Source organism: Chrysochloris asiatica, unplaced genomic scaffold (genome assembly GCF_000296735.1).
Source record: "Chrysochloris asiatica unplaced genomic scaffold, ChrAsi1.0 scaffold00012, whole genome shotgun sequence".
Classification (NCBI taxonomy): domain Eukaryota; kingdom Metazoa; phylum Chordata; class Mammalia; order Afrosoricida; family Chrysochloridae; genus Chrysochloris; species Chrysochloris asiatica.
Genome location: NW_006408530.1, coordinates 32,927,712 through 32,942,803, shown reverse-complemented (window position 1 = coordinate 32,942,803; position 15,092 = coordinate 32,927,712). Strand labels below are relative to the sequence as shown.

The following is a 15,092-nucleotide window of genomic DNA, read 5'->3' as shown; positions in this document are numbered from 1 at the left end:
TTTTAAGTTTGTGCATTCTGTTCTGTGGAAAAAGTATAGGGTGTGGATTTTCCTGAAAACATAAGCTTTTTCGTTTCTCACCCCAGAAAAAGTCCTACAGGTTCTGCATTACTTTCATATGTCAAACAGGCGCCATGCTCCATGTTCATCACTGGGATTCCAGCGCCCAGCATACATTTTGCATCTTAGAAGGTTGCCCAGGTAACCCGGCTGTTTAGACTCTCCAGCAGAACCATTCTAAATAATCGTTCAGTTAACACATCCGTGAAGGTAGGAGCGCCAGGGAGAGGGACAGGAAAGGAGAACCGAGCATACAGCCGTATCTGGTTCAGCAATATCCTTCATGCCCAAGGCTTGCTGTGTGGATGGATGTGACTCAACATGATGGCAGGAGTCAAGGATGCCCTGGGACCACTTCTTTGTCACTTGATGTGCCCTTGAAGGACTGCAGCAATTTCAGATGGAAAGCACATGTCTCACCAAGCCCAGACTTGGATCCAGCCCACCATTAACCCATAGTCCTAAGTCATGTGAAAATCCCCACAGTGAGGCAAGTCTGGAAGGTGTTATTTCATTTTGGACCCAGGAATCAGTGCCACTGAATTGCAGTCAGTCCCCTTTTGTCACGGAGGATGCTGTGGAATTGGAGCGTGTTTTTGCTGCCATCTTCTGGTTGCTGAGGGGAAATGCACCAGCTAGTGGCTGGAGAAGGAAGCAGCCTAGCTGATTGACCTCTCTCTGTATTGAGGGAAAAATAAGAAACAAGGCGTTGGTGTCCCCAGTGTGTACAGCGTGTTTCCTGACCTACTGTCTACTTAAAGTCATTATTTTGAACTGTAGTCAGACCACCAAGTGACCTCTCTTTCCCTCCGCCCAGCGTCGTTGAAAGAGCTCATTGTTCCTCGAAGCTCAATGAAGAAACCTTCTGTTTGGTTAAGCAAGTGTTTTCCCAGTCTTGTCTCCTGGTGGCTTACAGAAAGATGATTGTTGGGTCTTCATTTTTGTTGTTGAGTTTTTTATTTGTTTGTTTGTTCTTTCCTTTTAATACTTGCTCCTCCTATTCCTCCTCCACCCTCTTAGCACTTGTTTCTTTAATTTTTTTTTTTTTTTTTTTTTAGCAGAGCAGAAGAGGAATGAGTGGCTTCATGGGACTTTTACTTATCCCTGGTTATATTTTTCAGACTCTTTTGTAAGCAGACATCTCTTTGCCCCATCTTCAGGGGCATGGGTGCCTTCCAGAATCTCTGAGGATTTCACATGGCATGTGAGCCAGGGACGCCAATCCTGACTGTTTTGTGTTCTATCTTACAGTTATTTGTTGGACTGGGATTTCCTTATGAGGGTCCAGCTCCCCTGGAGGCCATTGCAAATGGGTGTGCTTTCCTGAATCCCAAGTTCAGCCCACCCAAAAGCAGCAAAAACACAGATTTTTTCATCGGCAAGCCAACTCTAAGAGAGGTAAGTATCTGTCATAGTTAGAAATAGGCCTTTGCTGAATGTTAGGAGTCTGTTGAAACCCCCTAGCCTTGGAAAGCAGGCATTACTCACTTCATTTGTCATGAAGTGGTGTAGGTTGTGATGACTTCAGGACATCACTTTGCTGACTAGCGGCAGAGCCGGGGTTTGAGTCTCTGTCTGCCTCTCTACAGGGCGTGTGATATTTTCAGTCGCCACAGCCCTGTTGTGAAGTGAGCACAAACAACTCCAGCCTTCTACTTATCAGATAGTGAGGTTATGCATTTCTGTCCAGAACACTGCAGAAGTGATAGGCCTTGTTTAGATACAAGAGTCTGCGTAGAGATGAACGTGGTGGCAACATTGTCGCGTGACTGGTAACATTGACCTTCACCACCTGATTAAGGTCGGGTCTGCCAGGCTCCTCCTCTGTAGAGTTTTTGTTTCTCCCTATCTTGAAGGAAAACATTTTGAGACTACATACGTATTCTGTTTCTCCTCAACCTTTGCCCATTTATTTTACTCTGTATCAGTGCCTTTCTCCTGCAACAATTCTATTGGGGTGTTCTGATGGTGATTTTCTACTTCTCTCATTAGACTTTTATTTGAATAAATGTATGCAGAGTCAAGAGTCTCTCTCTATTGTTACTACAGCCTCTATATACAAACCCTTGGAAAACAGGTTAATCAAACATATAGACTTAAGATGACAACTGTCAGCTTTTGAAAAAAAAAATTATATATATGTCACAAAACGTTGCCACTTTTTGAAGCATTTTTCACATGTACAGATCCGTGACATTGAGTTCATTGTGTTTTGTAACCAGCACCATTATCCATTTCCAAATGTTTTTGTCACCCTCAGGCAATTAGTTCCCCTTCCCTCCTGCTTGCCTCTGAGAAACTTTGGTTTACACACACACACCTGAATTGGCATCCTTTTTGTTATTGATAACACTAAGGATTTTGATGATACTTTATTGCAACTGTTTATCCCAAAAACAATTCAAGACACTCTTGAACACAACCTAACCATTGTCCAGTGAATGACATCCTCTTTCATTCATCCATCAGATCCTCCAGTGTGAAGCTATTAAGAATATTATGTTCATTGTTATCTATCTGTCATCATCATTTAGTGGATTGTGTTTTGGTGAGGTCTTTGAGGTTTTTTATTCTTCATGACTTAAAAGAGAATATTCATTGGAACTACTGTGGGTACTTTCTTCTTCCTGCTGCTCAGCAAGTCCCATCCGTCTGTCGAGACCCAAGTCAGTATGAGAGTGTGGGATCCTGTCAACAGTTGCTCATAGCAAGTGGCCTCACAATAGATGATTCCCATCAGTCCCGGGGCCCTTCAGGAGAACTGGGATTCAGGAGATCAGTTGACAGATGCTTGTTTTGTCTCCATGAACCCATGGTATTAGTCTCTGCATTAAGGAAACTTATCAGAGCACATTTCCTGTTTTTTTGTTTTGTTTTGTTTTGTTTTTAGCTCAGAATCTGATATTGAAGGGTAATCAGATAGATGAATAATTAACAGAAGTGCCTAAAAATATGCAAAGTGAATTAAGGAGAGACGTTACCTGAGAGTTGTGTTGGGAAGAATGTGCTATGTTAACTACAAAGGACCGGGTGGAGGAGCCTCCCTTTAAAGGAAGAGGAGGGGGAGTCTCAAGCATGAGAGGCATGAATTTGACAAGTTGGAGGGAGACCCCAAGAAGGCCACTTACTTTACATAGGAAGGCAGGTTCCACTGATGTCCATCTTCTGCTCTGCTGGGAACGGTACACATCGGGCACTAGTAGCTGGCAAAGCCATTTAACTTTGAGTTGTTAGCCCCCCAACTCATGGCAGCCCAGTGCACAATGGAATTAGTACTGCCAAGTCTTGTGCTATCCCATGGACAGTTATACATGGGATCCTTGTGACCCATGTGGATTAAGAGACAGAAGGTATGTTAGCCAAGAATCAAACCTGTCGAAAGATGAAATCCCTACTGCTGGGCCTTCACCACCCCCACCACTTTGCTGTGGGTTAGTAAACTTTCTCTGAAAGTTCTTTCCTGTGGCCACAGTCCCCTAACCAAATATGTTTTTGATTGGGAAAGAGCCCTCAACAGTTTCACGGATTTCTAAGGGTCAAATTTCCCTAGAAAATACACTTTTTCTTCATCAGGTAGAAAAAATGTCAAAGTATGCATGATTACGTAGCTATTTTTTTGTGCTCACACAGAGCTGCAGTTTTCCCCATATAAATTGCATATATATATCTCTTCCTTGCCATCATTTGAAGAGAAATCTGGATTTTGAAATAGGAGTTTTGCTTCTTATTTTTGTATTAGACCAATTTTTAAAGCCACAATCTCTACTAAAAGTGGGGGCGGGGGAACCTTCCATAATGCCTTAACTAATGTGTTTGTTCAACTTACACTTTAAATGTAATGTGAATTGGATTTTTATCTTTATATTGGGAAACATATTAGTGCAGTCTTGATCACTGCTCTGGTATTTTATAAACCATTAGAAATTCTCTGGCTTCAGTATTTGTTTGTGGGTTGTTGTGATTTTGGTATTTTTCCTGTAAAGAGAACCCGTGTTCTCCTTCGAGACTGAATAGCAGCTCTGGAGTCATGCCTCATATTTAACAAGATTTTCATTACTTTTACAAACTCTAGTGCATTTCCTGATGGATATACAATGAAATCACTCATAGCAGACAGTTCTCACTAAGTTAACAAGGAGGAACATTGCATTCAGAGGGGGAATGATGAATCACAACACAGTTTACTCATGGAATTAAGTAACCCTCAATAAATGTAAATGAATGAAATAATAATGCTTCAGCGCTGTGTATTTTCCAACTGCTTAGAAGCAACTTTGTAAATAAGAAAGGATCTAAAAAGGGGGATTTACCCTGATTCCATTGTCAGAACGAATTAATTTGTTCCCAAGGCCCCAAGATGAAAATGTTGTGACAGTTTCCTCATCTTCTGAATCAGTCTAATACAGGCATAAAGTCAGCCCTGAGGTTTTTCAGGTTGCAAGTTTTCAGGGTAATTAAAAGACTGGTGTTTGTGTGGGACTTTTTTCTTATCTTAAGAACTCAGCATCCTACTTTCAAATGTGCTTCTTCCTTTCTATACAAAGCTGCAAATTTCTTGAAGGATCTGCTGTTTTCTGGCTTTATGGTCTTGGGAAATGGTAAACCCCTGAGAACCTGAGAATCTTTACTGTTGTTGTTGTTGTTGGGTTCTATTGCATGAGCTCTGACACATAGTGACTGGTGGTGGTGGTTATGTGCCGTGGAGTCGGTTCCGATTCATAGCCACACTGTACAGGGTTTCCAAGGCTGTAAATCTTTACAGAGCAGACAGCCTCATCTTTCTCCCGTGGAACTGCTGGTAGTTTTGAACTGCTGACTTTGAGGCTAGCAGCCCGACTTGGGACCACTACACTACCAGAGCTCCTTATAGTGACACTACCTACAACAAAAGGAAACTCTAGCCAGTCCTGCACCATGTTCCTGATAGTTATATTTTCATCCATTGTTGCAGCCGCCGTGTCAGTCTGTCTCAGTGAAAGTCTTCCTCTTTTCCGCTGACCCTCTACCAAGCAAAGTGTCTTTATCCAGGGACTGGTGCCTCCTGATAACATATCCAATGTATGTGAAGCAAAGTATTGCCATCTCGCTTCTGAAGAGCTTTCTGACTGTACTTTCTCCAACACAGATATGTTTGTTCTTTTGACAATACATGGTACTTTCAATATTATTCCCTAACACTGAAATTCAAGTGCATCAGTTCTCCCTTAGTCTTCTTTATTCGTTGTCTAGCTTTCACATCATATGAGGTGATTGAAAATACCATGACTTGAGTCAGGAGAAACTTAGTGTCAACTCTGACTCTGGGTTGACTTGAATCTCCAGCCTTCAAGTAGGAGCCAAGTAGGTTAACTGCTTGCACCATGGAGACTTTGCTATCAAACTAGTGCCTCCTTTTCTAACAAATAAATACATTGATTGTGTCATCTATTTTCCTCCCAAAAATGACATGCATAAATAAAATAACCTGCCTAGATATAGAATACTGAAAAGGAATCATACCCCAACTCCAACATAAAGGAGAAATTAAAGGAAAATAGTTTATAATGACGTTACCACATAGTTCAGTAAGAACACTCAGAGCTCCACTGTGAGATCTTGATGCCTCATTCCTTTAAATGAATAAGGTGATATTGAGGAGGGAGCAAACCTTCAGCTGAATGGGGTCAGTCCTCTTTCCTTTATATTGATATTGTGAAACAGGCGCTAAATTAAAAGCCCAGCTGTTCCGCAGGCGAAAGATGAGACTTTCTGCTCCCATAAAGATTTACAGCCTCGGAAACCCTGTACAGGCTCGCTATGAGTCGGAACCAACCCCATGGCACATAAACACCACCACCATAACTACATATACATAAATAATTTCTATTAGTGGGATAGGTACAGATACAGACTGATGTGTGTGCGTTGTTCTAGAGTCTCAGATATCATGAGTGGTACTGGCATGGATTTCGTGTGTTTTCTGACATGGTAGTGATTTTTTTATGAAATTCCAGATAAAATAAGAATACACACATCCCTTGAGATACATGAATAGTACATTCCTGAAAAATTCAATGTACATTAAAACTGTGTCAAAGAGTGAGAATGTATAAAGCCACCTGAAAGTCATGGTTGCGGTGTGTTGTGTGTTGATTGTCATGGTGGTTGTGTGTGTGGTGGTTGTGTGTTGTGGAGTCATTGCCAACTCATAGGGACTCTGAGGGTTTCCAACTCATAGGGACTGTGTATAGGGGTTCTGAGGCTGTTCATCTTTAAGAGAGCAGAAAGTGTCCTCTTTCTCCCATGGAGTGACTGGTAGATTTGAACTGTTGACCTTGCAGTTAGGAGCCCAGCTCACAATCCATTATGTTACCAGGGTTCCTTCCTGAAAGCCCATAGGGCTTTGAAAGTTGCGTGGGAGGTAGACTGTCTTTCTTCCGTACACTTGACAGGCATCCTGCATTCCTGGGCCCCATCCTTGGGTGAAGGGTAGCACCTCCCCCAATCATTGTGATGAACAAAAATATTCTCACAAATGCTCAGAATGTTGCCTTAAAACCATGATCTTAAAGGGCTACGAAAATGAAGGTGGAGAAAAGTTTGAGGGACAAGTGTAGCTGTCTTCAAGAGCTGTGCATTAACAATATTAACACTTGGTTTCCTGGCCACCCTTTTGTTCTTAAAATAAAACCTCCTTTAGGACATCCACTACCCTACCTTGCTCTTCTGATTGCAAATTGTCTGTATGAATACCAAGGCTCTGTGCAATGCTAATGCATATTTCTGAAATTCCGTTTTCTGGTACAATCATTTTCATTCTGTCATGTGTCTGTTCTGTGCACATCATTATTCATCCTCTTAGGACTTTAAAGCTTCAATTTCCATTGTAGTTTTCCCATGCTTCCTGTTTGTCCTCATTACTGTTTATAATAGGCACTGGTCTGATCTGTGTCTAGGTATGGCCAAAGCTACCTGTCACAGCTTTATGTCACTTGATTGTGACATTCTATCTCTTGTTTCCAAGTGCAGTCCCAGATTTAGAGCCATCCATATTTTGGTGATTGTTAATTGCCAGCCCATGAGCTGTGACGTATGGCAAGCCATGTAATGGGCAAATGAAACATTGTCCAAATCCTGTGCCTTGTTCACAGCCTCGTCTATGTGTGAGTCCATTTTTGGAGCCACTGTGTAGTTTGAGTGTCTTCCATCCTAGGGGTTCATCTTCCAGCACTGCATCACACAATATCCTGTTAGGACCCATAGAATTTTCATTGGCTAGTTTTAGGAATAGAGGTCTGGTGTGGCATTACAGGATAAGCAATGTACTGCTAACCATAAAGTCAGTAGTTCAAATCCACCAGCCACTCCTTGGAAACCCTATACAGAGTCACTATGAGTCAGAAGGGACTCGATGGCATTTAACAACAACGGTCACCAGGCCTCCCTTTCTAGTCTGTTTTAGTTTGGAAGCTCCGCTGAAGTCTGTCCACTATAGGCAACCCGGCTGGTATTTGAAATACCACTAGCACATCTTCCAGCATCATAGCAACAAATAATCCCCCACGGTAGAACAGACTGATGAACGGGTAGTAGTATCTATCTTTGGAGTCCTGTATCTATCTTTGGGGCTGCTGTAGGATAAGCACTGGACTGCTAACCACAAAGTTGGCTGTTCAAACCCACAAGTCAGTCCTTGGAAACCCTACACAGGGTCACTATGCATTGGCACCAACTCATCAGCACTTAACAGCAACAACAACACTGTCTATTTTGCAGTCATCACTATTTTATTTTATTGTTATCTGCTTAAAGATATTTGAGAGATTTGTGTCACTGAGGATAGAAATGTTTTGTTGCCTACACAAGCACAATTTGACACCATATAATGCTTCACATTTCCTGTAACCCAAAAGGTTACAAGAAAGTAAATGGGTACAGCTCTGAAATGGTTGGTTTCTCTTCCCCAGCTGACATCTCAGCATCCTTATGCTGAAGTTTTCATCGGTCGGCCACACGTGTGGACTGTGGACCTCAATAACCAGGAGGAAGTGGAGGATGCAGTGAAAGCGATTTTAAATCAAAAGGTATTTATTATTATTATTACTATTATTATTGTGTTTTTCCCATTTCTAACTGGAATGTGTGGTGAGCATTCCAGGCTCTTTATTTTAGCAAGTAGAGCTTTTCCATGGCAACTTAGCCCTGGAGTTAACAAATACACAAGCTGGAGGGTTTTGATTGGGTGGGATGAAAATGAAGTGGGTATCCAGATGCTGCATTGGTTCTACAAGCTCTTAGCATCAGTCTTGAGCAGCAGGCACAGCTGTAGGAGTGTGAATTACACTTGGGTCAGAGATCTTGTTAGGTAGCCCACTGAAAGATCTGAAAAGATAGGCCTGCACCTATTGGTTCCCCTAAAAAAAGAGATAAGGAATAATTAAATACTGAGAAAGTTTTCCTATAGCATCCCTTTATTTTGTTTTTCCTCTGAAATATTTTATATATTTAAAAAAAAAAAAATGGTCATAAAGTTGATTCTGACTCATAGAGACCCTGTCAGACAGAGTATCACTGTTTGTTGCCTTTCATTTCTGAGTCTATAAATCTTTATGGGAACAGACAGCCTCGTTTTTCTCCCACAGAGTAGCTGGTGGGTTTGAACTGTCAGCCTTGCAGTTAGAAGCCCAACACTTAACCCACTATGCCGTAGTGAGTACCATTTCTTGACTCTTCTGACAAATTCAGCAGTCATGTGTTAGGTGTCTACTGTCCCTCCCTGAACCTCTCTGACCAGCTTGTCATCTAGTCCACTCATGATGACCTCCTGTGTGTCAGAGTACAGCTGTGCTCCGTAGAGTTTTCTGTGGCTGAGTTTTCAGTAGTAAACCACCAGGCCATTCTTCCCAAACACTTCTGAGTGGTTTTGAGCTTCCAACCATTTGGTTAGCAACCAAGCATGTTACTGTTGGCACCACCAGCTGCTTCTTGGAAACAGGGTCGCTATGAGTTGGAGCTGACTCAGTGGTACACAGCCACCACCACCACTCGGGATGAGTTAAGGTATCCTCTTCCCCAACCCTGTACTTCATAGGGCTTTGTCAGGTGCACCCCGCTCCCTGTAGGCCCCTACCAGAGGGCACGTTTATATGCTGTTACAAGTTTGTAAGAGAAGCAATGCATGTGTGGTTATAAGGGCAGAACTGGAATCAGACAGCTTGGGTTCTAGTTCTAAGTCTACCACTGTGGCCCCTAAGGCAATTACTTACCCTGTGAGCATCAATTTAGACTAGGCCTAATAGTCACAAGTCTTTTTATTGGATGCTTGTGAGGATGAATTGCTAATGTATATAAAATGTTCACGTACAAAAGCTCCCCAGAGCTCAGTCAGTATTGAGCATCTATCATCACTGTCACCATGATCTGAAGAAGGTGCTTCCCTTCACCATGGGTGGTGGTTGTTACTGTTGTTCCAACTCATAGTAACCCTATATAGGGTTTCCAAGGAGCAGCTTGTGGCTTTGAACTGCCGACCTTGTGGTTTGCAGTCCAGTGCTGATCCTACAGCCACACCAGATGTCCTCACCATGTATAGCCCAGGAATGGAAGATGCCTCTCAGTGTACAGGACAGCCCTGTATAAGAAAGAATTGTCCACTTCCCACACAACATTCAAAGCCCTTCTGGGGTTTCATGCGGGTTTATAAAATCTAGATCTTTAGCACAGTTTTAATAAACACTAAATTTTCCAGGAAAGTAATTGCTGTGTAAATCAACAGATGTTTGTATTCGCCCTAGTGGAAATGTTTAATGTGTAGAATGCCCACAGTGGGGTACTGAGTACTATCTGCTCACCCCTGAATGAAGCTGATTCTGTTTATTAAAAAAAAAAACTTAAATGCTCCAGAACGTAAAACCCTGGTCAATGTTATTCCACCCTATTCCAGAAGTATTTGAGGCTCCTTTATAAAAAACAAAACAAAAACAAAGTAATATAGCAATAGTTGATGTATACAGAGAACATCTTTTATGAGTTTTATCTTAGTCCACTGCAAGGTCAGTTTGAACCACAAGGTCAGCGGTTCGAACTCACCAGTCACTTCTCAGAAACCCTACACAGGGTTGCTATGAATCAGAACTGACTCGATGGCACTATAAAACAACATAATTCTATGGAGTGGAACCATCATTTGTATTTTGTATATGGAAAAATTAAGGACTAAAGAATTACGTATTTTTTCTTTATCACAAGAGTATACAACTAGTGTAAACCTGGATTCAAACCCAGGTGTTTTGATTAGTTCGTTAAAGCAGAGAAAATTAAAAAAGAAAAACATGAAGTGAAATAAAAGGAAAAATAGAGTAGGAAGAAAAGATGGAGTAATAAATTAGGTTAGTACTAAAATTGGAGTCCTGGTATGGTGCTACCTGTTAATGGGCTGGATTGCAAAGTCAGTTTGAACCACAAGTTCAATGGTTCAAGCTTACCAGTTGCTCCTCGGAAACCCTATACAGGGTCACTGTGAGTAGGAACCGACTAGACGGTACTTAACAACAACAACAATACTAAAATTACTGTCATAAAAAGCCCGAAAAGTGTAATAAACAAGTCAGAAATGTGGTGCCAAGCTTTCTCCTATTCAACTGTAAGATTTTAAATTTTAAGTTACATTACACTCAAAAATCAGGAAGACCAGACCCATCATTAAGAAAGGATGTGGTGGTTGTGGTGGTGGCTGTGTGCCGTGGAGTCGGTTCCGACTCATAGCGACCCTGTACAGGGTTTCCGCGGCTGTAAATCTTTACAGGAGCAGAAAGCCTCATCTTTCTCCCGCGGAACAGCTTGTAGTTTCAAACTACTGTCCTTGCAGTTCACAGCCCAATTCATAACCACTACACTACCAGAGCTCCTTTAAAAAAGGATACAGTCAGAGACAGAGGGCCTGGAGGAAGGCAGAATCTCCAGTGAGTAGCATCCAATCTGCCTAGGCGGAGTTGATGAAATGAAATGCAGATGGGTCTCTTGTGATACAATAGTGAATAATTGTTATCAGGACTGATTGTGAAGGTTGGAAATGTAAAGGTAGACATTTCATAGCAAGGAAGGAAGTGATTAACTTTTCAGTCTAGGAGCTGAGGTCCCTAGGACCATCATCAGAGAAGAGCTAAGAGCGGGACCCTACCCAGAGAAACAGTGATTCCTGAGATGGAGGCAGAGACAATGATGTGGAACGATGGAGCAGCTGGGGACTTTAGATCCAGAAAGGGAGAGCGACTGTGTGCTAAAGACTGGGGAGGGGAAGATAGTGTAGGGGGCAGGCTTGCAGGGTATACGTTTTGGTTGGTTGATGATGTATGGAGGGGATTGTAACCATGGCAATGATACGATGTACGATAGAATGAATGTAAAACTAATGTTCTCCCATGTAAACTATCATATAATTCACAATAAAACACTAAAAAAAAGAAAGGATACAGTCAATAAAAAGCACGGGACTACTAACCACAAGGTTGGTGGTTCAAACCCACCAACCACTTCTTGTAAACACTATACAGAGTAACTGTGAGTCAATGGCACTTAACAAGAGATAGCCCAGGTGTTAGAATTACCACACCTTTAAAATACTTTTATAAATATATTAAAAGACTTAGTGGGAAAGGTGGACAAGTATGAATAGATGGGACTTTTCATAGAGAGACAGGAAAAAATCTTTAAGCCAAAGGAAAGTGTTAGAAATAAGAGAGAAAAAAAAAAACGATATCAGAAGAAAAGAATTTGTTCAGTTAGCTTATCAGTAAACTATACACAGGAGAGAGAGAATCAGTACATTTTTAAGACTTATCTATAAAAATTATCTAAATAGAAACACAATGAGAAAATGAAAAATGAGGTGAGGAAAAAGCATCTGAGATTCATGGGACAATGACAGACAGTCCGTGTATAATCGGAATCTCAGAAGAATTATTTAAAGACATACTAGCTGAACATTGTAAAAGAATAATAACAAATGGCATTAGCATCAGGTCCTTGGAGCTCAGTGAACCCCCAAGCAGAGTAAAATACAGAGAAAAACATGCAGCGTAGTGAACCTGGTGGAAATCAAATATAAAGAGAAAGTCTTGAAAGCAGAAATGAAAAATGAAATGGAAACCCTGAAGGTAATCTATTCTTAGTGTGATAGGAAGTTTTGAGTAGTTTGCGTTTTAAATTATCAAGAGAGAATTTATGTATGTGGCGCTGTAGGATAAGCACTGAACTGCTAACCTCATAGTCGGTGATTCAAACTCACCAGCTGGCTCCCTGGAAACCCTATCCAGTGTTACTATGAGTCCGATCTGACCCAATGGCACAAAAACAACAACAACTCAGCATCTTATGGTTAGAAAGTAGAACATCCAGGATTCAAAGCCTGGTCTTTTTCTGGTACCTTCTAAGCCCACCGTTCATCAAACAATGTCAGGTCCTACTGTCACATGGCCCCAGGGATGCTTTAACTGATCTCTTCTGAGAGCAGTCCCCTGTAGGCATTATACCCAGGCCTGGAAAGTTGAGATGGGGAAAATGGGTATTAGAGGAGACAGGAAACCCCACAAGAAGGGAGGTCCAGAGGAGGAAATGAAGCAGATAAGAAGGTAATGGAAAGTTCCCAAGCCCAGCAGGAACTTCACATTGCAGCCTGCAGACATCCTTCCTGTGGTCCTACCCACATGAGAGGCAATCCACAAAGCTGGAGGGCCAACACTCCCTTGCTTCTCAGGGATTTGATATGGTTCGTGTCCCCTTTCACTCCAACTCAAAAGAGACTTTTTACAGCAGACTGTTACAAAGGACAACTGTCCCTGCCCCTATCCACACAACAGCTCCAGCGTGAAAGGGTTATCAGTGTTCTGTCCCCACACACAGTGGTCTGGAGAGCTTCTCTATGCAGAGGACCCTGCTTCTGTCCACGGCAGATGGCCAGTCCGGCTCACCGGCAGAGGTGGCTTAAGAATACAACTACTTTTTTTCTTTTCTTTATAGGAAAATTGTTTGGCTTCATATCCTTTAAAACCGTGAGCTGGCCCCAAAACAACTAATGAGTCAGCATCCTTTTGGTGATCCTGGGTTTGATTGGTAGGAGAACAATGGAAAAATCATTCTTTGGAATTTGCTGCCTTGAGCCTTTTGAATTAATTTACTTGTTTTCTTGTGGAATATGTTGCAGGAAAGGCAGATTAGCAGCCGGTTTCCCACCACATCACGGGATCTGTTGGTCTCATGGCCAGTAGCCACCAGTGTTAGCCTATTTCACCATAGAAATTGGCTTGCCCATTTAAAACTTTCCCAGATATGCCATGTCCCTATGTTGTAGATAGTGTTTTCTTTTACTTCTATAAAGGAGTTCTGGTAGCATCATGGTTACAAGTCGGGCTGCTAACCTCAGGGTCAGGAGTTCAAAACTCCCAGTCATTCCGTGGGAGAAAAATGAGGCTTTCTGCTCCTGTAAAGATTTACAGCCTCAGAAACCCTATACAGGGTCACTACGAGTTGGAACCGACTCCAAGACACACCACCACCTTTGAGAAGAGCTTTATGTTTAGATTAGTTCTAAAAACCTTCTAAAATCACCCATGAATGGAGCAAATAAATATCCTTTAAATGAAAAGACAAATTTTAAATTTAGTGTGAAATGCTGTGTCTGGGTCAGAGAGACCAGTACTTGAGGTGGGGAGGAGGATATTTGGAACATGGAAGTCAATGTTTCAAAGTCTTTTGAGCCATTCAGAGATGAAATCCTCTAGAAACGAAATCTCCTCTCTTATGCTTGTAGAAAAGCCTTACCGAGACTTCCATTGTCCACACCTACAGCTCAGCCTCTTAGTTCTCTCCAGATGGATGTCAGCACTCCAGCTGCATTATGACATCAGAACATCATGGTTGAAGACTATTTCCAATGTACAGATTTCCCACTTTCAGGAGACCCCAGTTCGCAGATACTTGCCTAGTTCTCTACCCTGTAGATTTGATATGTTGTTGTTTTAGTACCATCATGTCGATTCTGGCTCTTAGCAACCCTGTGTAGGATTTCCAAGGAACAGCTGGTGAGCTTGAACTGCTGACCTTGCAGTTCAAACCAACCTTGCAGTCCAGTGCATTAACCGCAGTGATATAGGCATATTATAAACTTAAGAGAGAGATGGGGAAGGTGCCTGTATAGCATGGTCCTGAAAGGTGCTGTTCGCCCCCTGTGACTCCAATAGACCTGGACCACTGTCTCTTTCCTCCCAAATGAAATTCCCATTTCAGTTTGCTGATGCCAGCTAGCAGTGCTCTGATAACACTGGCTGCATGGTGCTGACACAAACACCGGACAGCAGAGATTGAGGCAATATTTCAACCCCTTCCCTTGGCTGTGACAGTATTGGTCAAACTGCTTCCCATACATCCATGAAGTACCTTCTGGGGCTGCCCACTACCCTCAAGTCAAGTCTCGGCTCCTTAGTATAGAAATCTTAATCTTTTGTGATGACCTATTCAGCCTCCTGTCTTGCCTTGATTCACCAGCCTCCTTTGGCCTCTGGCTGGCCTTCCATATATAATCTCACATTACTTGCTCCATCTGGAACTGTGGGCACTTCTGCTAGGCTCTTACCTGGCCTTTAAAGCCCAGCATGAGCAGAAGGCTGCTTTGACTTTGTGGTCTCCCAGGAGCATGTCACTGAACTCTTTGTGGCACTTTGTCACTCTGTGCATTTGCATTGTGAGTCCTTTGGTGCTGTCAAGGGTCGTGAATTGCTCTTTGTGTGCCTTAGTCTGACAGTGACCCCTCAGATGTTTGCTAAGTGTCCTTCATGTGTCACACTGAGCTCAGCAAAGAGGACCCAACACCATGGGCCCTGTCCCATGGAGCCTACCTCCTAGCAAGAAGTAATTGTCACCTTTTGTCGAATATGTGACCTTGGCATTCACTTAAAACTATAGAGAGCTGGCAGGCAGCCTGAATTCGGGCTTCTAGCTTCCTAAACTGTGCACAATAGTTTCCGTTTCTTATAGTAGAAGAAAAAAAAATACATACA

The 15,092-nt window shown here is 42.3% G+C and overlaps 1 protein-coding gene across 1 annotated transcript in view; it reads left to right on the top strand.

Moving 5' to 3' along the window:
• The window catches only part of MGAT5 (mannosyl (alpha-1,6-)-glycoprotein beta-1,6-N-acetyl-glucosaminyltransferase), a 307,459-nt gene that overhangs the window by 262,052 nt on the left and 30,315 nt on the right, over positions 1-15,092 (top strand). Inside the window, exons 12-13 of the mRNA XM_006834588.1 lie at positions 1,312-1,458; positions 8,007-8,123. Coding sequence (XP_006834651.1) covers positions 1,312-1,458; positions 8,007-8,123 — 264 coding nt within the window. The remainder of the gene's footprint in view (positions 1-1,311; positions 1,459-8,006; positions 8,124-15,092) is intronic.